General features: G+C 40.5%; 1 protein-coding gene and 1 long non-coding RNA gene across 3 annotated transcripts in view; one reads left to right on the plus strand and one right to left on the minus strand.

The window, feature by feature from the left end:
• LOC125014388 (paired box protein Pax-6-like) overlaps positions 1–9798 on the minus strand; it is a 23794-nt gene extending 13996 nt beyond the window's left edge. The window contains exons 1-4 of one of the 2 annotated variants that reach the window (XM_047595383.1): positions 9202–9798; positions 5667–5720; positions 1534–1664; positions 725–940 (exon numbers count right to left, since the gene is read on the minus strand). In XM_047595383.1, the coding sequence (XP_047451339.1) occupies positions 725–940; positions 1534–1664; positions 5667–5720; positions 9202–9214 (414 nt within the window). In that variant the 5' untranslated portion in view covers positions 9215–9798. Of the gene's footprint in view, positions 1–724; positions 941–1533; positions 2092–5666; positions 5721–9201 lie in introns of those variants that run through there. The other variant, XM_047595382.1, reaches the window with a different exon arrangement.
• LOC125014389 overlaps positions 1–22487 on the plus strand; it is a 27640-nt gene extending 5153 nt beyond the window's left edge. The window contains exons 2-3 of the long non-coding RNA XR_007113506.1: positions 194–294; positions 22328–22487. This is a non-coding gene — a long non-coding RNA (uncharacterized LOC125014389). The remainder of the gene's footprint in view (positions 1–193; positions 295–22327) is intronic.
• The last annotated feature ends 1140 nt before the right edge of the window (positions 22488–23627 follow it).

The raw sequence follows: 23627 nt of genomic DNA on the forward strand, positions 1-23627 counted from the left end.
AAGCGCAATATAAAAGCCCATTTACCATTGGCGTGACAACTGATTGTCACCATTATGTTGCATCCTCTAAGGTCAAATAACAAACTCAAATGAAACTTATCCAAAAAAAAAAGATGCTTGAACATGCATAAATATTCTATACATTTTTTATGATCTAAAATAAAATATTTATGATAAAAAATGTATATTTTAGTGTTCTAGGTGAGCCCCCTCAACTGACATGGAGGTGGAACTTATGACCTATTCTGCAGTCAGTCACCAGGGGGAGCTCTACTTGCTTCGGCTTCACTTGAGGTGAGCATTTCCACCATTCATCTTTATACTGTCTATGGATTTAACCAAACATTTGTTTCCCTAGTACATTCACTCTGGGACCACCCTGGAACTGATTTTTCATATAGACTTAGACAGACTTTAATGATCCACAAGGGAAATTAATTGATCCTTGTAGCTTAATTGACACAAAAAGATGAGCTGTTATACAGTTGGATAGAATAAGGAATAAAGGAAGTTCACATCTGGGTATCCAGGGATTTCAGTTGCTGTTTTGATTTTTGCATTTTCTTCTGTGATTTTTCACATTTCATCTCCATTTTTCTTCCCCACTTGTAAATTTACTGTGTGTAGAAACTACTCTATATGTTCATAATTGATTATGAGTAATGATGAGCTTTAATTTTCCCAGAGCAAAATTTACATGACTTGAAAATCAGAAGGGTCTTACACTGGGTATATTCTCGTTGGTACAGACTCCCTCTGCCAGCAGTCTGTCTCTGATCTCCCAGGCAAAAATGGATGGACATTCATGCTTGAACTGAGCAATCCTTCCCACCACTTCTGTAGTGGCCACCCTTGGTTTACTGCCTCCTATGGCACGTGGACGGATTGACCCTGTCTCATAATACCGACCCAAGATCTTACTGACGCAGCCATTAGACACCTGTACACAAAAATGGCATACACCTTTGGTAGATAATCAGGGCGATGAACGAAGGGGATCTCTGTTATCAATGATTTCACAAATTAAATCCTGTCAGTTTATAGCACTTTGTGTATGTAGATGAAGATGTGCAAAGTCTTTTATGGCTCTGGAGAAAGCTGAACGGTCTGCTCAGATGAGATAAGATAAGATAATTACAGCTACATTATTATCCCTTGCAACCAGAAGCTGACTAGTGCTCTAGAGCTGAAACTTTGATAGAATCTGGATTATTCTCATACTAATAACAGTCTGATGGAATATTCAATCTAATAATCCCCTGCTTTTCCACTACATTGTCAGTATCACATCGCTTCAGCAACTGCAACATTCCACTTAAATGCAAACATACATCCATCATATGTAAACATCTGACCAAGTAGACGCTGCTGCCATCTGTTAAGCGAGGCTGGACTTGATATACAATACCATATGAAGTGTAGTAGATGCTTAAACTCCCAACCTGCAATCCTGTTGAGGGACACTGTAATTTATCATTCCTACTGTATTTTTTTCAGCATGACCTATATGAGTTAATAACCAACTCTACATACCTGTAGTATTCTGGATATGTCACATGGTCTAGCTCCACTGTGTGCTAGCTCCACTATCTTCTGCCTAGTAGAATCAGGTAAAGGTCTCCCATTCACAAACACACCTCCCAGCTGGTTCACTCCACTGTGACCTAGGCACACATAGATGCAGCAAAACATTACATTTATAAAATGACCAAGGGATCCTATTGCAGTAACCACACTGATCAGATACATGCATGATGAAATAAAATAGACAACATGAAGAGAAAATTTACAAACAAATGCCTTTACTACTAAATTAGTTATGGTTCTTGAAGTAGTTTTATTTAGGAATGTTGGACTCTTCCACTTTAAGGAATACTGTTTTCCTGAACCAATTCAAAATAGTCATGAACTGACAATCTAGTCAAAGGTCAGTACCTGAGAGTTTGCACCTTAATCTGACTCAGAGGAAAGGACATTTGCCATTTAATGAGTCTTAGATAAACACTGGATATTTTGGATTGATGCACTTAATGTATAGCTTCACAGAGAATAAATGATACAGTTAGTGAATCTCAAATATCTAAATCAAGACCGATAATGACACATCTGAACATTAATTTTATTTTAACGCATAGCTTTGATCAAGCAGAAGTGTACTTTTAAAAAAAAAAAAATCACACTCTGGCCTGATTTTAAAGACATATACATTTTTATGAAATTTCTACCTGTTTTTTCCATGTGACAATTTAAAAAAAAGAAAGAAAAAAGAAAGAAAAGAAAGTCTGACCCACCCCTTTCAAGGCCTTATTCTTGTTTTGTCACTTCTGACCATTTGTACCAATCAACAGTTCATAAATAAATATTCCTTTGTCTTGTTTTATCCTTGTTGAGATGATGCATTATGATTAGTATTTAAACTACAGTGGCAGTTCTAGCTTGAATGACTCCCTGGGCGCGATTGCCCTGTGGAGCAAACATTATTTGGGCATCCAAGAGTGACTTCTGACCCTATCATCACAGTTGTAGAACATGCGTTTCTATGTTACTTTCTATGACATTTTAAGAACTAAAAGATTTAGCAATACTTTAAATAAGGTTAGACAGCACAGTAGATCTGTGGTTAGCACTGATGTCTCCCAGCGAGATGGTCCGGGTTCGAGTCCAGCTCATTCTTTTCTGGGTGAAGTTTGCATGTTCTCTCTGTGTCTGCTGGGTTTTCTACAGGTACTCCAGTTTCCCCCCTTGTTGTTAGGTTGATTGGTGATTCTAAATTGCCCCTAGGTGTGAGTGTGAGTGCAAATGGTTATTTGTCTCCGTGTCAGCCCTGCAATAGACTGGTGACCTGTCCAGGGTGTACCCCGCCTCTCGCCCGATGACAGCTGGGATAGGCTCCAGCAACCCCTGCAACCCTAGTGAGGATAAGTGGTAATGGAAGATGAGAGATAAATAAGGCTTGCATACATAAACTGTACCAGTACAATTTATGGTAACTGTAACTGGATATAAATGATATGCTCAGCAAACTCTGCCTTCTAAAGATTTGCCTTCTAAAGATTTGATTTTTTAATTCGAAGCAGTTAAGCAAACCCACTTAAAATAATTAAGCTGTCAACTGGCATATCTGTAAAAAGTTTAAAATGCTTTGTCTGTTAAAAATGTTGCACATCTAACATGTTTCAGCAACAGATTAGAGCTTGCACTATGACACTGTTTGGGTTAAGTGGAGATTTACACTGAGTCAATTGTCTATTGTCTGCTAATGGCCCTGTGGAGGGAAGCATATTGCAGATTTATGAATCTCTCAACAGGACATTAATAATCAGTAAACACACACACGTGCGCAGGCCCACACGCATAAAAAATCTAAATTATATTATATCAAACCTGTTTCTCTGAGCCTACCACCCCACCAAACAATCCCGATGCTGCTCACTGCAGCTCTGCCCTGATGCGTTAATTGCAGAGAAACATTTTCTCTATGTAGGATCAATAAAGTAAAACAAAAATGTTCCTTTCTTGTATGCCTATAGATAAGAAAGGTTAGAGGCAAACAGAGATTCTTTTTAAAAACAACCCCACCCCTCACCACTTTGCAGCAGCACTTTGGAGCACTGTATAAATTAGTGGATTAGAGAGAGTTTACATTGCAATACATCTAACTCTATCTCACCTGGTTAATTAAATTGTAGTAAGGATCATCGCTTCTCTAAATGGAGTGATTGACCTTAAGGGCGACAGTAGGTTATTTGTAACTTAAGTTTTGTGGTTGAGCATTTTACCATAGAAATTATAATCACTGTCATTTCTCAGAGGAACGGACCCAGGCTTTTGTCTACAGACGCACAATTAATGCGACATATGGAGTCAATTTTGTTGTCTTCCAGTGTGACACACACACAAACATTGACATACGTGTCTTGACAAGTACACACACACATACCCAGTCACACAGGGCACAGGTTAGTGCTTGGGAACCACTCAGCAGCTTTTATTTTGAATTAGCTCACTTACACTGTACTTGCCTTCAATTAATCATCACTTTAAGAGTGTAGTGTTTTTATCAACAAGGTCCTTTATAAAATGACAAAATACATTTATGCCTATAGAACAAATCAGAATGATTTTCAGGCCTCCATATTGACAGTACAACATAATTTGTATGTGCTTCCCAAAACTGTTAACAAATGGTTGAATGGTTGAAGGAAGAAGGAATGTAGTTATGAAAAGGTAGTCATGCTTATGTTTAAAATAAAGCTGCTTCACTGTAGTAAACCATTTCATTAAACTCAGCTACCCCTCTAAACACACTGTGCTGATAGACAGCATAGCTTGCCACTAGAGAACTTTCAGTCCCAGTCAAACGATGCAACTGGAGAAAATATAATTTACGCAGGTAAGAAATCAATATAATAAATAAAGTGCAACTTGGAAATAAAGTATGTGTAATGTGGAAAACTTAACGTTAGGCTTTCCACTTTCCACTTATACTTGCCTAACTTATATTTTTTACAGTCAGGGTTGCATATTTGACCAGTGGAGTGCTCCTTGATAAATTGAGTTTGTTCAACAAGTTCACTCAAAACCCTTCATGACAATAATGGGCAGTTCAGACAAATGTACAGGGATGGCAACATAAAAGTTACTAATTTTCTGACTAAAAGAGGTCAAATCTCCTTATCTCCACCATGTCATGTCAGCAATATGTCTGTGAAGGTTCTCCGACGAAGCCTTGAAGATGAGCTATTTGGATGAGTGGCAAAACTTTTTCAAGAAAACTCTATAAGTCTTTTTTTTTAAATGCCTTTTGGGCATGTTCAGAGCATAGTTTTACAATACTTGTAATACAAAGTGATGGGCAGTCAAGTTAAGACAGTCTATTCTTTTTAGTTATTATATTTGCAGTTTATATTGTGCAATGTTTTTTACCGTCAGGGATTGGATACTCGGCTTGTTAATTTGTTTCTAGCTCTGTCAGGATGGACAGTGCTCACAAGGATGTATGCTGGTATCTTCTGCATTGAAATCCTCAGCTCATCCATTTCACACTGGAATTGTCTTGCATGGGAGCGTTGTGCTTGAACTGGACAATCTGTCACAATCTATCTGTCTCAGTTTTTGACAGGACAAAGAAATGTGGTGACCGCTTTTAAATACTTAGAAAAAAATGCTTGCAGAAAGTTCTCAAGACAAGATGTTCCTTAAAAGTATGTTGTATTTCCAAACGTTTTTTTTTTTCCCCTAACAGAAATAATATGACAAAATATGCAGTCTAAGTTCAGATTTCTTCTACAAATTAACTGAACACAGATTCTTTCAGTGTAACCTGTGCCTCATTCATTATGATCTTAGAAAATCAATGTTGATGTCCATCTTCAGTTATTCCACTTAATTTTTCAGCTGCAACATTGTCAGTATTATGGGATGATAGAGATGATAATTGCAACCATTAGCAGTCAACGATACACACACATCAGTTAGAAGGAAGACCTTGCTTGGTGACTACCTTATTATTACTAATAAAAATAGAGATGTTTAATTAAGTATTTGTTGCATTTGTTTATTTATCTAGTTATCCATTTATTTACTACTGGGACCTTATTCTACCTTACCAACACTTAAAGATATAAAATGTTAATACATCAAATTAGATTAGAGATGTAACTCACTGTTTTGCATCATGGAGGCAACGTCAGTCTCCCAGCTTGTTTGACTCCTGTAATCTGTAAATACAGAAAAACAATATTTGATTATGTTATAATGGACATGGGAGTTGGGAGCCAGACCTTGCACACTAAAATAACATCAAGGAGTTTATGCATTAAGTAGAAATGTGTATACTATAGAATTAGTTTTATCCAAGTATCTAGTGCTACTGTAAGGAGACATCATTAATGTAGTATAAATGCTTCATAATCATTGACAGACAGATTAAATTACACTAGACTAGGTTTTTTTTTTTTTTTACTATAAAGTAGAAATTAAACTCTGAGGCAAACCTGTCAATCAACAGAGTGAAAATTAAGACCTAATGTGTTCTAAATTAAAGAAGGGATGAAATATATTTAACACACATTAAACAAAAAAAAAAAAAATATATATATATATATATATATATTATAGTGATCAAATTGTGAATGATTACAAAAGGTTATTTCCTTTTACATTCAATTTTCCTGTTTATTTTCAAAAACATTACAGGTTATTCCTTGGTGCTGCTTGTTGTCGCCAGACCAACAAACTCTATCAGTGATGTCCAATAATTACTGTGGAAATATTGTTTATGGTATTAAGAAATATATGTATGTATATGGTATTAAGAAATGAGAAGATAAGAAATATATATATGAATTAATGAATGGACATGATTTCCTAATAATGAGCCGTTTTTAGATGTTTTAATGTCATAATCCTGTATATTTCATCTGCATTTATATATATTTCATATATTTAAATGATGCTGAATGAACCTCAGTTTCTCCTACTTAGTATCACTAAAGGTGCATCTTATCATCTTGTCTTAAAATCATGGCAAACTGCCTTGGATTACTGAATGAGACATTTTGAAGAAATGATGAAAAAGTCTTCAAAGGACCTTGTCATTAACAAGCAGAATAATGAATATGAAGCTGTTCCACACATGAACAGAGGCACACACCGCCATTCTATAGCTCCTTGTTCCCGTTATAATCCAGTCCCTTTCTCCTTCTCCCTGCAAAAGCAGACAAAGAGCCGTAGGAGCGGAGCCGCAACTCAACTCGGTAAATAGTCGCACGTCTTTGTGAATCAACTGGATGTTATCGTCTGCTCGTTAGCTACGTCTCGTTAAAACCGTGCAACACAAAACCTCGGCGGGGAGCCCAATTTGACCAGTAAAACTGCCATAAAAGACTCCTGTTGAACACACTAATATCAATACAGAAGTTTAATTCAGCCGCATTCAATGTCCTGATACAGGGAGAAAGGAGCCGAAGAGGGAGTTAGCCGCTGCCAACCACTTGAAAATCCTGCTTTTGAAATCAAATCACTTCATCACTTGATAACAATAAGAATAATACGTATTATTAGAGTTGTTATTATTACTGTTGTTGTTGTTGTATATAAGATTTATCGTTTTAAGTTATCCAACATTGGATAATGTTTCAAATAAGTAACATATTATGTTGAAAATAAGTTGGCTTTTTAAAAGGTATATTTTTATATAATGTATATAATTTCCCTTGCCGACTGAAATAGGATTGAGCTAAATAGAGAAGTAGTTCGTTACAATCGTTTTTTTTTTTTTTTTTTTTTTTATTTGCGAGAATTAATCAACAATTGCGAGAGATTAATCAACCTAAATTAAACTATTAAATATGGTATGAAATGACCAATCAAAGCAATAGCTTTTTACTTATAGGACAGCATTTCACGATAATCTTGAGTCAACGGTCAACGAAAAAGCGTCGTATGCGCCACGTCTGTTGTTATTTCTGCGAGTTAGCAGGTTATTAAACGTGTCGTTCTTGTGCGCTTTGGGCACTTCCACGCGTCTAATTTAAGTTGTACAATGTGCACCGCCGAATCAATTCAATTCAATTCAATTTATATAGCGCAAATAACAATACAAATTGTCTCAAGACGCTTTACAAAAACTGGCCCTGAAACCTCCACAGCAAGCCCAGGCGACAGTGGCAAGGAAAAACTCCCTTTTAACAGGAAGAAACCTTGAGCAGAACCCAGCTCATATGGAGGGATCAACAAGCTCGCTGTAAAAGTTAGACACTTTCTACTCGGATCATCAATAAATAAATAAATAAAATAAGGTGGCTCAGACAAACGAGGCTAATGCAGAGGCCTTTTTGCACATTGAATCTTGCGACTTAATTAGTACAAGTAGTAGAAGCCTGTACTATGTCCCTATCTCTCTAACACACAAACAAATGAAACATTTTTAAACATTTTTTCCTGAATAATATGTACAGCTTCGATTTAATTTAGAGGTCTGACTTAAATGGAACACCAATTTATATGAACACCCCTTCTTGTATATGCTAGCTGTACATTTTTACGACACAAAACACATGTAAACATTTAATAGATGAGAGCAGAGGCATTCCAATACAAGACTTTAGGATTTTTATCTCTGAATTGTCCTTGAACTTTCAAGCAGCCACTCATTGTCTACGCCTATAATGTATGACTGAAATGAATAATGGAAGGCCTTCAGTGGATAATATTATTTATAGGTTTAAAATAAGTTGCAAAAGGTAAATGATATGATACCAAATACCTTAATTTTTATTTAAAAATGTATGTGATTTATATAATTAAAATAAGGATACCTTCCATGTTCATATGTTTTAGCTGGCAACAAGTTAAACAGATATGAAGGTTTTCACAGACACCAAAAGATGACTATAAGTTTAAGCCTAAGTGAGCTGTTTCAACGAAGAAAACGGAGCAACATTTTTCATCTCAAACACAAATAATTATACCTAGTTAAACAGTAAACTCAACACACCGTTTGGACAAAGAGTGATGTTCTAAATCTTTTATGTGGCTCTATCTGAATATTTACGCTGACTTCATTCTTCATTTTTTTTTTTTTTGTCAAACTTGAAATTTGACATTGTAAGTTAAAGTTTTAGTAGGCTAACTGAGTACTGAAGGATATAATACAATTGCAGAGAGGAGATGGTTTATTAAAGAGGCTATTTCACAGTGCTATACAAAAAGCCTAATAGCCTCTTACAGTCCTTACTATTGTAAACATAGGGGGAAATTACATTTCCAACAATCCAAAAACTTAAGTTACAGTTTGTTCAAAATAATTTCCCAACTTAAAGGACCATGAAGCAGGAAAATTATCCTGACAATTTTGGTAGCCATTCAAATGACAGATTGCTACACTTATAAGCTACACTTGTTTGTCAGCCATATGCTGGATGACTTGAAACATTCTGGTGGCAAATGTCTTCGAATGGTATTGTTACTGTTTCAATTACGTGTGTACCTTCTTTTCTGTTTCTCCAATTGTTCTTAAAGATGATATTTATATCAGTCTCACTCAAACAATTCTCTTGTCTTGTTCTTTCTTTTCTGTCTTACTATTAGAATAGAAACATTTTATTTTTTTTGTCTTTTTGTCTTCTTGTCCTTATCTGTTTTGAAATACATGCTGTGACTAATGAAAACAGTGTTGATGAAAGAGCGCAAGCTTACCTTTCTGTGGCATGCTATGGATACGTTACGTTTTGGCTCGTTTAGTTTTCCAACAGCTCCTTTCTTCTATTCTCTCCTTCAATTAGTTTCTCCTCGACTGAAGAGGCAATTGCAGAGAGACAGAGCTGGTCCTCTGAGGAGTTGACGAGAACAAGTGGGAGGGTTGAGAGGCAGAGAGAGAGAAAATGGGGACCAAGAGTGGAGGGGAGTGAATGGAGAGTTTGAATGGCAAGAGCCAAGACTTTGTTCATGAGTGAGAGAGGAAAGTGTGTGCGTGTTAATATGAAAGGGTGTGTGTGTATGTGCGTATTTGTGTGTGTACTTATGTGTTTGTGTGTATATCCTGATCACTCTTCCCCACTTCCCTTGTAGATTTAATGTTCTTTATTGGCTATTCAATTTCCAGGATAGGATAGCACATCATGTTTTTCAACCAACTCTGCTTGTGTTTAGTTTGGTTAATTTTGATATAATCTGATATAAACACACCTTAAGCTAACACTTAAAAACGTGGTCTAGCTGAATCTGAATCTAATCTGTATGTGGTGACGTCAACTAGGGGACACTGTTTAGACCCCCAAGAAGTGATGTTCAATAGCACAATTAAATAATAGTTTGTTAAAAAGACCAAAAAAATACATCCTTAATATGAAATAATTTTGCTGCCATGAGTAAAATTTGTATGTATGTAAATGTGAAAAATAATAAATGTGAACAAGCTTTATGGACACAAGTACACACATGGAATTTGTACTGCATCCAACCCGTCTACATGGATATGTGGAGGGCACACTTGGAGAAGTGTTCACCCAAATGCACCAATACTAATACTCTTAGGATATGAATTATTTTAACTATTTTCTTCACTGTCTGGCAAAAAAAAAAGAAAAAAAAAGGTTGGAGAATTGTTCAAGAGTGGATAATTGCAGGCCATGAAAACTGGGCAGGTTGATGAGACCATAACAATAGATGTATCTTGGAATTGCACAGGTCTCAGATATATAGCACTCCAGGCCAGAGACCCTCACAAGAGGATGGAGAGGGAAGGGAGGGGACAGAGGGAGACATAGCCGTTAGTAATAGAAAAGAAATTAGAAGAGATTTGACAACAGGAGCTTAGTGCCAGAGTAGAGAATGTAGAGGACATGTACTCAGTCCAACATCCCCCAGGAGCCTGGGCCAGTAGCAGCATAACTAAGGGGTGGTTAAGTCCAGCCCTAACTACAAGCTTTGTTAAAAAGGAAAGTCTTAAGTCTGACCTTAAAAGTAGAGAGGGTATCTACCTCCCAAACTGGGAGTTGGTTCCAAAGGAGGGGAGCCTGATCGCTTAAACGTTTGGTGAAACCAAACCAAAGAAAAACAAGAAAATGTTAACATGCTGTTGGCATTTTATAAAGGCAGTTCACTAGCAAGGACCACACCTTCAACAAGAGGAATGGATTAACAATTTATTCATAAATGAATATGGATGAGTATGATTATGATGACAGGGTGGATTGAACGTGATGTGGGGAAGCTTAGCGAGAGAATCCGCTGAGACTCCTGAGCACGAGAGACCTCCAAAAGGGTATTAATGTGAGGCAGGTTTGGGAAGGTTACTTTAAAAATGTAAACAAGTAACCTATTATAAAATATGAGCTAACTTACTTAGAGTAAGTTACTGATATATCGCAATATAAAAGTAATGTATTACTGATTAATTTTAGTTACTTTTGGATTACTTCGATCAAAACATGCAAATAAATACAAAGATATGTCATCAGCTCAGTGTATTTATTTGAAAAAAAAAAAAAAAAAAAAACATGCTTTTTAAAAGCAAACATAAAATGTGCACCTTTTTAAAAGCAAACATAAAATGTGCTCCTTTTCAAAAGCAAACATAAAATGTGCTCCTTTTTCGAAGGAAACATAAAATGAGCGCCCATCCACTGTATTTTAACCAGGTGTCCACCATTCAAAATTTCAAAAATAAATAAAAATAAATAAAACATATATTAAATACAGGGACATGATTACCTGCACTTTAAGACTTAAAAAGTTAGCTTTTTATCAATAAGTGAACATTAGCTGCCTTCTGTCTGCAGCTGAGTATGTACACTGAAAAAAAATATTTTTTAAGTAAAAAAACACACATGTAAATTGCATTGACAATACTTACCTATAGAGTGTAACTTTCACTCAGATCACCATGGCATCTTATTACAACCCCAAGTAAGCATTGCTGGTGTTTCTTTGTGTTTCTTACTCATCGTTTGTTTGTTATATTCTATGTAATTATTAAGTAATATTTATTATGAATGTATTAGTTAATATTAATCAAATTGAGTAAACATTTTACTATTATATTAAATAATAATTCCATATTTTCCAAAAACAAATATTTGCAGCTTAAGGGATATTGAAATACACTTTTATTTCACATTTGAAATGGCATAGATATATTTAAAATATCTACATAACATTATAACCACGAACACATGGCGATAGAACTTCTTGCTAGCAAATTTCAAAACAGTGCAGTTCAGGGACTGTTATAAAGTTAAAAAGTAAAGCAGTGTAGACTTTGAAAAATGAAATGCAGAATGACAAAGTATCATCTATATCTTTTCAACTAATTTCTACTAACTCAAGGATGCACATTGATATATATATATATTTTAATTTACACAGTATTATATATTACAAATTATGTGCACATTATTTTGTAATATTACCTGTATGGCCTAAGGCCTGTATCACGAAGCTAGCTCAACTTATCCGGTTTTACTCCAAGTTATCCAGCTGAACTTATCCAGAACAATGACGATCTGGATAAGTGGTATCATGATGCTGGTTATCAACTCACTAACTCAATCCAGGTTTGTGTTGTTGTGAATCAGTGAACACGCACGTATAAAGGGCGGGTTCCAAGGCAGCAGAACAATCACAATCATGAGCGCTGATCCAAAAATGACTGAATGAATGAATGAATGAATGAATGAGCATATTTCTCCTACGAGGAGACTGATTCTCCTCAAATATGAAGAAGAAAACTCATTTGAAATCTTGAAAAGTCAAACACAGCGGCTGCATCGAAGAGACACCAAATGACACGTCAAAGGATTGCATAAATGCGTAAATTACACATCAATGGCTCTGGAGTAAAAAGAACATGGGAGTAGATAAAAACCAAGCACAAAAACCTAATTTCATCTAGGGAGTTGGATTTCTTAATTCCATAATGTTACATGGTCTACAATAAAGCTGGAAGCTGATGCCACAATTACATCATATCAATACATCAAGTTGTTGGCCTGAATGAAATTATCCTGATTTTGAGCTGTGTTTGAGCTTAGCGGGGACAAATGGCTAAAATATACTCTTTGTGAGGTTATCTCCTGGAAGATGCATTCATGTGTATAATCACAATATTACCCTCGATTTCAATTTGAGCACTTCGTGATGCTGTCTGACCACATCATCGTCATGCTCAAATGATGTTAAAGCACACCCTCTTGGGTAATATTGCTTAAACATCACTCCAGCGTTGTCAGAATTACATTGTTCAAGAAGGACATATAAGAACATTACCATGTTGAAACCCAGCTTCTGTAAGGGTCCGAAAACTCTTACAGTACTAGAATGGGTCGCCCACTAATGTTAATAAAATGTTCATGAAAGCACAATGCACATCTTTCTGACATAAATGCAGTTAAGAGTCTACAACATTACACTGCTGGAACCCCTAGTTTTTTTACCTTTTCTTATTGGGGTCCAAGCAGCGAAGCTTCTGGAACCCATTGTTTTTCTACATTTTTGGCATCCAAGCAGCGAAGCTGCTGGAACCCATTGTTTTTGTTATTGTTATTGGGGTCCAAGCAGGGAAGCTGCGAGGAACTGATTGTGTTTCTACATTTTCTTGTTATTATTATTATCATTATGATGATGTTAATAAAATGTTCATGAAAGCACAATGCACATCTTTCTGACATAAATGCAGTTAATAGTCTACAACATAACACTGGTATCCATACCAAAGGGGTGTAACACTGTGTAACACTAAGCATCTCAACACGTGGTATCCACATTTCAAACAGTCAGATCAGGGCAATACTTAGGAGGTACTTAGGGGTCCAAGCAGCTTCGCTGTTGGAACCCCATTGTTTTTGTTAGTGTTATTGGAGGTCCAAGCAGCTTTGCTGCTGGAACCCCATTGTTTTTGGGGGTCCAAGCAGCAAAGCTGCAGGAACCCCATTGTTTTTGTTAGTGTTTTTCTACGTTTTCTTATTCTTATTGGATTATGGGGGGTCCAAGCAGCGAAGCTGCAGGAACCCCATTGTTTTTGTTGGTGTTATTATTATTGGGTGTCCAAGCAGCAAAGCTGCTGGAACCCCATTGTTTTTGGGGTCAAAACAGCAAAGCTGCTGGAACCCCTAGTTTTTCCACCTTTTCTTATTGGGGTCCAAGCAGCGAAGCTTCTGGAACCCATTGTTTTTGTTATTGTTATTGGGGTCCAAGCAGGGAAGCTGCGAGGAACCGATTGTGTTTCTACGTTTTCTTATTATTATTATTATCATTATTGTTATTGGGGTCCAAGCAGCGAAGCTTCTGGAACCCATTGTTTTTCTACGTTTTCTTATTATTGGGGGTCCAAGCAGCGAAGCTGCAATTATTTCTGATTCTCACGAAAATGGGCACAGACTATCTTCAGACTTAGCTGCACAAAAGTGCGAGGAACCCATTGTATTTCTACGTTTTCTTCTTCTTCCGTCTTCTGCTATTGGAGTCTATGGCAGCCCATAGAACCGTATAGTAAAAAGTTGTGAAATTTTGCACATAGCTTAAGGAGTTAAGGAGTTCCATGTTGACAGTAAGTACGCTCTAGCGCCACCAATGGGTCAAAGTTGGAAGTACATTTGCGCACTTAACTTTTGAACTGTATGCCCGACATTTACAAACAAGGTATCCTTGTGATCCTTGGATCATGCTGAGTTCAGCCTACCTTATTACGTCATAATGCGTCATGATAGATTTTCTGCCATCTTGGATTTTGTCAAAAACCTTCAAAAGTTTTCACGGGTCGCATATTTTGTCCGATTCTCACGAAAATCGGCACAGACTATCTTCAGACCAAGCCGCACAAAAGTTACTACATGGGTTTTTTAATTTCCACTTCGTTCGTCAGCTGTGGCCAATTGAAATCAGCGACGAAGGCACCGTTTTCGATGTGAGCTCATATCTGGGCAACGGTGTGACATATTGACATCACATTTGGTAATATGGGTCCTGACCCGGTCCCAAGTGTACGCCATGAATTTGGTGTCGTTTGGCCTCTAGGGGGCGCTGTAAATAGAAAAATATGGTTTTTGCTCTTATCTCTTGATGGGTTTATATTTGAAATTACTTTGTGACATCCACAGGTACTGTGGGGTGCCCCATTGATAGTTCATCCCAATTTTTCGTGTTAGCCAATCGTTGTCGACGGCATCGCCGCCAAACAGGAGGTTTGCTCTTATCTCGGTGACGCTTTGACTTCCAAAGACCAAACTTGGTCAGATTCTTCAAGAATCCGTCCGAAATGCGCATGAAAAATTTGGTGTCATTCAGTCATTAGGGGGCGCTGTAATCAACAAATTGCATTTTTGCTCTTTTCTCTTGATGTGTTAGGATTTCAGAGTAGATTTCCATGTCTGCTGATACTGTGGAATGTCCCCTTTCAGCATCTGGCAAAACTTTTCACGCAATCGCCAGAATTTGTCTGTCATATTGGATTTTCTTAAAAACCTTTAAAAACTTTCACGGGTTGTACATTTTGTCCGATTCTCACGGAAATTGCCACAGACTATCTTTAGACCGAACCACACAAAAGTTACTTAGTGGTATTTTCACTTTCCAATCTGTTTGCCTGCTACAGCCAATCAAAATTGCCAGCGGAGCCACCAACCAAGAAGTCATCTTGTATTTCTGCCAATCCTTTGCCGATTCGCTCAAAACTTCTCGTCTAGCCTTATGGCCGATTTTCCCATGTGCTTGGATCCCCTCATGCAGCTTTATATATTTTTTTTTTATCATTATTTATCTCAGAACAAAAATTTTTCAGGTTACAATTCTGGAACTCTTTTTTTCTCTCTGAGCAGGGCAGTGATCTGCCTACACCCTAGCTCAGGTCAAAAATATTCCTTTTTATGTTTAGTGACTGACCCAGTCACCAAGCAGGTTTGCCGGTCTGCGGACCCTCTGAGATCTCCACAGAGGGTTCATTTCTAAAGGACGACTGAGCAGCGCTGTCCAGTGGTTGGCTGCTGCAAGCTGTAGGTGGTGATGAGGATTGCAGGCAGGGAATCTCCACTGTAGCCGTATTCCCATCAGCTGAAGCTGTGTCCCACAGGTTGAGGGGACCACTATCCAGGGTTGTAGATTCAAGGTCCGGTGGATGAGGCAGCACCTCTAACAGTATCCAGGCATCTGCATTTTGGAAGACCCAGATGTTGCCCAGGTGGGTGCGAGAATAGTAGAGCTTAATATTTTTATCATATTGTCTTTTGGCACATTAAATCGACTTTCCCAGAGATTCTCTAGCCAGCTGGTAGGAGACCTCCAGCCGTTCTCTGAGCTGCAGGACACAGTGGAATGGTGTCAATGTTGTCGGCCCCAGGTGGCAAACCAGCAACCAGGTCAATTGGCTCTGTTATCTCCCGTCCAAAGAGCATCATGCTCAGTGTCAGGCCTGTGGAGTTGTGGTTGCCAGATATGCTATGACTGCATATGGCATCATCAAGTCCCAGTCCCAGTGGCACTGCTCTGCAGTAGAAGCTAAGATTTTCTGTAAGGTGTCATTAAAATGCTCCACTTGTCCATTAGACTGAGGGTGAAAGGGAGTGGTACATATCTTTTCTTCTGATTCAAAATTGGTGCCCTGGTCACTCTGTAGACTGTGTGGAGCTCACGATGTCACTCTGTGGGGTAGCACAGCTGGTGGATGTGCTACCCCACAGAGTGACATCGTCCTTCATGTTGTACCAATAATATCTGGTCTGAAGTCGTGCAAGGGTCCTCTCCACCTTAAAATATATTCCCACAGGACCGTCATGCATCTGCTTCATGACGGAATGCTGCTGACGTTGGTCACTGAGGCTAGGCTCTGGAACTGTGCAGGGACATGATGAACAGCAGGGTCTCCTCGAGAGTGTGTCTGCATTTTGATACTGTTTACCTGGGCAATGAAGCACCTGAAAGTCATACTCCGCCACTTTCTCAAGCCATCAAACTAGCTGGCCCTCTGTCTCCTTCAGTCTGGTCAACCAATGCAGGCTACTGTGGTCAGAGCCTGTGCCATCAAAATGCCCTGGCCATTGTAGTATGGGTATTATCTCTCTCTGTCCATAATATTCATCATCACTACTGTCCATAAAGTCCCCAAAATGCATGTGAGATGAATGGTGTGTTGCTGATTTAGCTCTGCTCATGTGAAGCTGGTCATATTCACACAGGTTAGTGTCCCAGCCCCTTTGCTGCTGGGTGTGGTAGAGAATGGCTTTACATCCAGCTTGTACACTGCTCATATCATCCACAGGCTTAAGCACATGTGGGGTAGAGGGGGACACAGACTGAAGGGGGAATAAGGCATGGGCCTAGCAGTCACATTTCCTGGGTGTGAAAGAGTTAACTAATAGGCCACCGCCACCACAGCATTTTGAGTAACACTTTTCCTCATCCCAAAAGGAGGCACTCCTGCGGGCATGGATTCTGTCAGACAGCTCATGCTGCAGTCACAGTCAAAATTAATACTTTTGCACTCACCATCTGCTCTCTTCTGCTGTTGAACCAGTGCTGTGAAGAGTTGGTGGAAGCTGAGGGTGGTGGAGTGAGTGACCATACACTGCCGCATCGTGGTGTCTGAGCAGGCGCGGCTGTTGTCAGCTCCATGTCAGTCACAAACGGATTAGTGCTGTTCCACTCACCGGTGTATCCTCCGTCAGTGCAATTAACAAAGTCCATATTCGCTTGAATAGACTCCGCATCAGAAATGGGTTACTCCTGCTGTTATCCTCATGCGAAGCCATGTCTTCTCTTTGTCCGCCAAAACTTCAGAGGTGATCCCGGACGAACCCCCAGTGTTACCTGAACCAGTCTAGTTGGCTCTGAACCATAGTTGGGAGCGCACTGGCCTTTCTGCTTGCAGCTCGTAGGGTAGCTGGTAACACGCTAAGGTCTGGGTACCTCTTAAGAAGGAGGAGGACTGAAACGGGGTGCTGGCCACAACACAACTTTATTGATGCTTTTTTCCAGAGAACAGGAACAGCGGCCGTAACAATAGCTGGTGGTATCTAGACACGACTTTTTCTGTCAGGCTTCACCTACGGAGATATTATGTCCGACACTTGTTGTACACACCCCCTTTTGCCAACACTTCCTTATTCCCACAATTCACCAAAACTTCACACACAAACATTGGTTACACTTAAGGCCCCCATTAAGTCCCCAGCCATTTCAGGCTGTGCCTGTAACATGACCCATCAGTCTCAAGAGTGCTGTTGGTATCAAAGCCACTGGATTCAGTGGCTTTTGTCTCTTGGATTACTGATTGGCACATATCCTCATTCTCTGCAGGAAGCTTACTCAAATAAAATTTTGGCATAGTGGCAAAGTTTCAGACTAGTGGAATCAAGCTCATTTTGTGACTTATTATGCTAAATATGATGAAAAACACATGTTAGTGACTTCTTATGATCAGAATGACTGTTTCATACACACGGCTCCTTGAGACCACCAGGACCCATCATGCGCATGATAAGCCGACATAGTGACACTTTTTCCGGATCAGTTTCTGACGGCAGTGATGATGTTTGTTGTGTATATCATATGTGGTAGTTTCGAGGAGAGTTTTGACTTGAGGTTTAAGATAGTTGGAATGCGGAACTCCATATCCTCATTCTCCCCCTGCAATGGATCAATGGATTGAGCAAGTGGCTGTAACACAACTACATATTCCTTCAGGAAAGTCAGCTCATGAGGGTGTAGCCTAGTCACTCCAAGCCTTCCACAGACATCACCTAGCTGATCTCCTGTAAGTCCAATCAATTTGGAAGTGGCCACATATTCAGAACTCCATCTTGTGACACATGGAACAGAAACCCCCACACCTCTGGTGTCCTCTTGGCTGGGTCTGTGAAGGCTCCCTTAGCGACTCTGTTGGTCCAGCATTGATTGGCCTGGGTGGTGGCTCGACGCTTTCCCTCTCCCTTTTGTGGGGGACCAGGGCCTCCCTGTGGTGGGTGGAGGTTCCCTCTTCCTGTGGTCTCCCTAGCCTGGGTGTGTCAGGAGCATGGGACCTGCACCATGCCCCCCCTTCTCTGATGGCCCGTCCCTTGTTGGGTGCTTGTTTGGTGCCCATCTGCGGGGGCATTGCTGGGCTCCCAAAGGGGTCTCCTCAGCTGGTGGGGTGTCTCTGGCCGCTCAGTGGTCAGGGATGGGGTTTCAGGTGGGGGTGTCAGTTGGTGGACAATTGGCAGTGCATGAGGGGTGTGGGGGCCATTCTGGCCTGCACCGGCTTGTGCTCACTTGGTTGGTCTGGGGGTGATCGCTGTTGTTCGTCATGTGCGCTGGGGTGTGGTGTGCCCTGTGGCTATGTTGGTTCTCTAGTCTTGGTACCCATGTGCCACTCACTGGGGTGGTGGGTCTCGGAGACTGGGGCTCCCGACCTGACACTGGGCCCTAGTAATGGTCTCACTCATATTTAGGGAATGCCCACATGCATGTGTGATGTCACCTGCCAACCCATGCTGGATCACATCAGTAAGAATTGATGAGTTCCGTCTAATAAGGGCTGGACTGTTATTTCTCTCTATCACTATGTGCCCTATCGCAGACTTCTCTCCTCTTTCGGGACATCCTTACACTTGTGTGTGCAGCACATCTTTGATGAGAGGGAAGGAAAAAATGAAGCTCCTCAGCTCCCTCCAAATACAGGCAAGAGCTGCAGACCTCCTCTCCACAATCTGCTCCTCAATCCAGTGACATGTCATACCTGTTATGGCCCTAATGCTGCTGTAGTTGTTGTGGTGTGTTTGTGTGTCTCTCTCTTATGGGGTCATTACTGCATGTAGCAAAAGTATTTATAAATATGTATTTCAATTCACAAATGTGTAAAATAAATGTGTAACGGGATCCACAAATGCGTAACGGGATCCACAAATGTGTAACCAGATCCATAAATGTGTAAAAAACAATCCACAAATGTGTGCAGCGTGGAGACTTGTGTAACTCTGTAGCTATACAGCTCTATACCACGAGGGGCGCAAGCACCAATGATAGTGGCTACACTACCTAGCTGGTCAGACAGACTTTATGGCTGAAACGAACAGTCCAGGGTGAAACTGCCTTTAGCCGTCAACTTCCAGGCTGCTCTTCCTCGTTAGAGGCTACCCTAACACGGCCATGCAATTCAACGTCTATTTGCAGTGGGCAGAGCTGTTGGCACTCAGACTGTGGCTATAGACCGCAACTTGGATAACATCATGGAGAAGCGTTTTGGCTTTGCAAAGGAGAATGGATCGATTCGGAGACCAGAATGGACAAACAGAGTAGTCGTGCAAAAGACCAAACAATCCCAGTCTTATCTGGTTTTGGTGTCCTAAAACAGCACTGGCCTCGGACAAGGCCATTGTTGGAACAACAAATTCCCTGAAGATCACTGCAGTGAGACACTCTTGCACAATATATACATTTCTGTCTGAGTGAGGGAATTATTGTTACCCAGCATTCACTCAGGGTAGGTGTTCACATTTTCTCATAGTACAAGCGAACTGGAGCAGTCCTGACTCTGACAGGATGGCATCTCTTGTTCACTGGAGTCTGATTGTGACTGAAGTCACACATCTCAGGGATGATGGATGTGTCAGTTGGAGATGTAGCAGGATCTGCTACTGGAGTGGTGTTTTCCGATGACAGGCCAGGGATCTCGGTGGGTGTGGAAGGCGCCACAGGAGTGGAATGTGTTCCTCCGCAGGCTGCCTCTTGAAGTCTCCACGATGTAGGATCTGGGTGTTCCTGCAGTGGACACTACCGTGCCTCTCTGTAGCATATCCTTGACCCACACATGGTGGCCAGACTGCAGTTCTGGCATGTCAAGTGCTGCGTGGCGACGGTTGTAGTTCTGCTGCTGATTGTGTCTGTAGCTTTGCTCCTTTCTTTTAAAGTCCTCCATATCTGTACATGATGGGTTGAGCTGGAAGAGAAGGATGGGAATTGTTGTGCGGATCTTCCTCCCCGTGAGTAGCTCTGTGGGAATGTATCCATTGGCCAGAGGAGCAGAGCAACAGGTCATCAGGGCCAGATAGGGGTCACTGGATTTCTTGAGGAGATTTTTAATCGTCCTCACAGCCCGCTACACCTCGCCATTGCTTTGTAGGAAGTGTGGACTGGAGGTGACGTGGTTGAAGCTCCAATCCTGTGCAAACTTCTGAAAAGTCTCTGATGCAAACTGTGGGCCATTATCTGTGTGCACCACTTCTGGTATGCCATGAGAAGCAAAGATAGATTTGAAGTGCTCAATCACAGCCCGTGACATGGTGAATGTTAATTTTGCTTCAAAGAAGCGAGAATAATAATCCACTATGACTAAACACTGTTTGTCTTTCATTTGAAACAGGTCTGCTCCTACTGTACACCACAGCCTTTGCGGGAACTCATTGGGCAACAATGTTTCTCTCCGGGTTGTTCTCCCTCTGGCGCATGTATCACAACTCTCTATCAGTTTTGTCAGTTCTTTGTTGAGTCCAAGTCACCATACTGAACTTTTGGTTCTCTCCCTGCATTTTGTTATGCCAAGATGACCCTTGTGAAGCTTGGCTAGTATATCTGTTCTGAGCGATGGCGGGATGACAAGTCTGCTGCCATAGAGAAGCAAGCCACTTTGAACTGTCATTTCTCCTTGAAATGGCAGATATGGCTGGAGCACCCGGTCTATTGAGAACTTGTCTGGCCATCCTTCAGCACAATACTGTTTTATCTGTCTCAGTATGTCGTCATTGTCCAAATCCAGATTTGTCTTGTTGTGAATCGTGGAAGTGCACGTATAAGGGGGGGTTCCAAGGCAGCAGACCAATCACAATAATGAGCGCTGATCCGCCAGCAAAAAGGACAGCATATGTCTCCTACGAGGAGCAAAGACTGATTCTACTCAAATATGAAGAAGAAAAAGTAAATCTCAGTCGAAATCTCAAAAAGTCAAATGCCGCGGCTGCATTGAAGAGACGCCATAAGGCATGGTAAAGGATTGCAGTTTGCATAAATGCACAAATTACACATTAATGGCTTAATTAGTTTACATTTAACGAAGCCACGAAATCCAATCACTGCACTGCATAGATGAATCGCGAGTAGGACAATTAGTGTCATTCCCCCAGATGTAACCCCTCTGGAGTAAAAAGAACGTGGGAGCAGATAAAAACCAAGCACAAAAATATCATTTTATGTGGGGAGTTGGATTTCTTAATACTACAATGTAATATGGGCTAAAATAAAGATGGAAGCTGATGCCCCAGTCACATCATATAACTACATCAAGTTATTGGCCTCAATGAAATTATCCTGATTTTGAGCTGGGACAAATGGCAAAAATATATTCTTTGTGTGATTATCTCCTGGAAAATGTGTTCACGCCGTAACGCTCTTCTCGCGATTTGGACTCCAATCTCAATTGGGTCTTCAATGAAAGGGCATGTGATTCTTTCCCGAACAACTGATTAGCCGGTTGGTGGAGCCTTTTATCAGATTCAGATAAATTCTGAAAGTTACCCTGACCTGAAGCAGGTTTGCCGATCAGAGTAAGTTACCATGGTAACGAAGCTCGATAAGAATGAATCCAGCTTTGTGATACCAGAAACCCAGGCTTAACCCTGAAGTTACCTCGCTAAGCCCGTAATCCTGCTACGTGATACAGACCTCAGGTGCTTCACATATAAAACAAACAAATATAAATTGTACATTAGGCATGTTTTCTTCCTTTATTTCCTGCGATATCTGAGCAGATGACTAGACTCTTGCTATGTCAACAATTTTAATCAGATAATGACAGAGATTATGAAAGGTAATAATCAAATGATATCCAACCTTTTGCAATCATTCCTCATTTGTTGTATTCCAGTGTGAATTATGGAGAAAAGACTTTTGGATCTGGAGGACCATCCCTGACACACAGAGGCTGGAGTGTGATAACAAAGAAGCATCAATTTATCTGTATTAACCTGAACAGCCTGCAACAGAATAACCAGGGAACTTTTTCCCATTAAAAAAAAATAAAAACACCAGAGGCTGCAAAGTTTTAGTATTTGCTGTATTTCTGTTTTTTTAGCTTAATGAAGCACTTTGTGTTATATTTTTATGTTTGTAAAGCCCTGCTTAAAGTTTGATTGATGTGATAGTAAAAAGAGTCACAAGCCAAAGGGGAATTAATCAATTTATTAAAAAAAAGTGACCATTTGTCCTTAACACAAATAACAGTTACACCGCAACATGTATGACTCATTGCTGCCAAATTATAGTCTTAACACAGATTCACATCTCTGTATTATCATTTCAAGAAAACATCTTATCTCATCTTCCATACTGCTTTATCCTCACTGGGGTCGCAGGGGTTGCTGGAGACTATCCCAGCTAGTATCGGGCGAGAGGTGGTATACCATGGACAGGTCTCCAGCCTATTGCAGGGCTGATACAGAGACAAACAACAATTCAATTTAGAGTCACCAGTCAGCCTAACGAGCATGTCCATGGAGGCGGGAGGAAACGGAAGTACCCGTAGAAAACCCACGCGGACACAGGGAGAACATGCAAACTCCACCCAGTCTGAGCTAGACTCAAACCCAGACCTTGTCGCTGGGAAGCATCAGCGCTTACCACCAAACCGCTGTGCCGCCTTTAAGAAAACATAATAAAAAGCTGACTGAGGACACCCAGGGAGTGAACTCTCCCAGCAGTGGCTAAGGTCGGGGTCAAAAGCTGGACGCTGTCGTCTCACTAATCCACTCCCACGAGCACATCACCGGCCTGATGGCAGAGCACAGCTACATCGCGGATGACATCTCAGACTCTGAGGATGAGTCCATTAGCTTGGCTCTGAGGATGACAAAGAGGACAGTGAGCCCTTCATCATCCCACAGGGTGCAAAGCTGTCGGCCACAGGGGGCTCTGGCTGCGGCTCACCGAACCCAACTGCTAGGATGGATTTACATGAGGCCTGTAGAAGAGCAAAAGTTGGCATCACATGGCCAGAAACCCTCACAGAGACCACCATATCTAGCTAGGAAGGGAAAAGACTGCCCAGAGCGAAGTCTTCTACTAGACAGCTGCTGCCTGTCTTGCCAGAGTGCCTTGAGGAAACAACCCAATCATGGAGCAATCTGTTGTCCGCTAAGAACCCCTTCCAGGGAGGGTCAGTGCTGGAT

The sequence above is a fragment of the Mugil cephalus genome, chromosome 10 (assembly GCF_022458985.1).
Source record: "Mugil cephalus isolate CIBA_MC_2020 chromosome 10, CIBA_Mcephalus_1.1, whole genome shotgun sequence".
Lineage (NCBI taxonomy): Eukaryota > Metazoa > Chordata > Actinopteri > Mugiliformes > Mugilidae > Mugil > Mugil cephalus.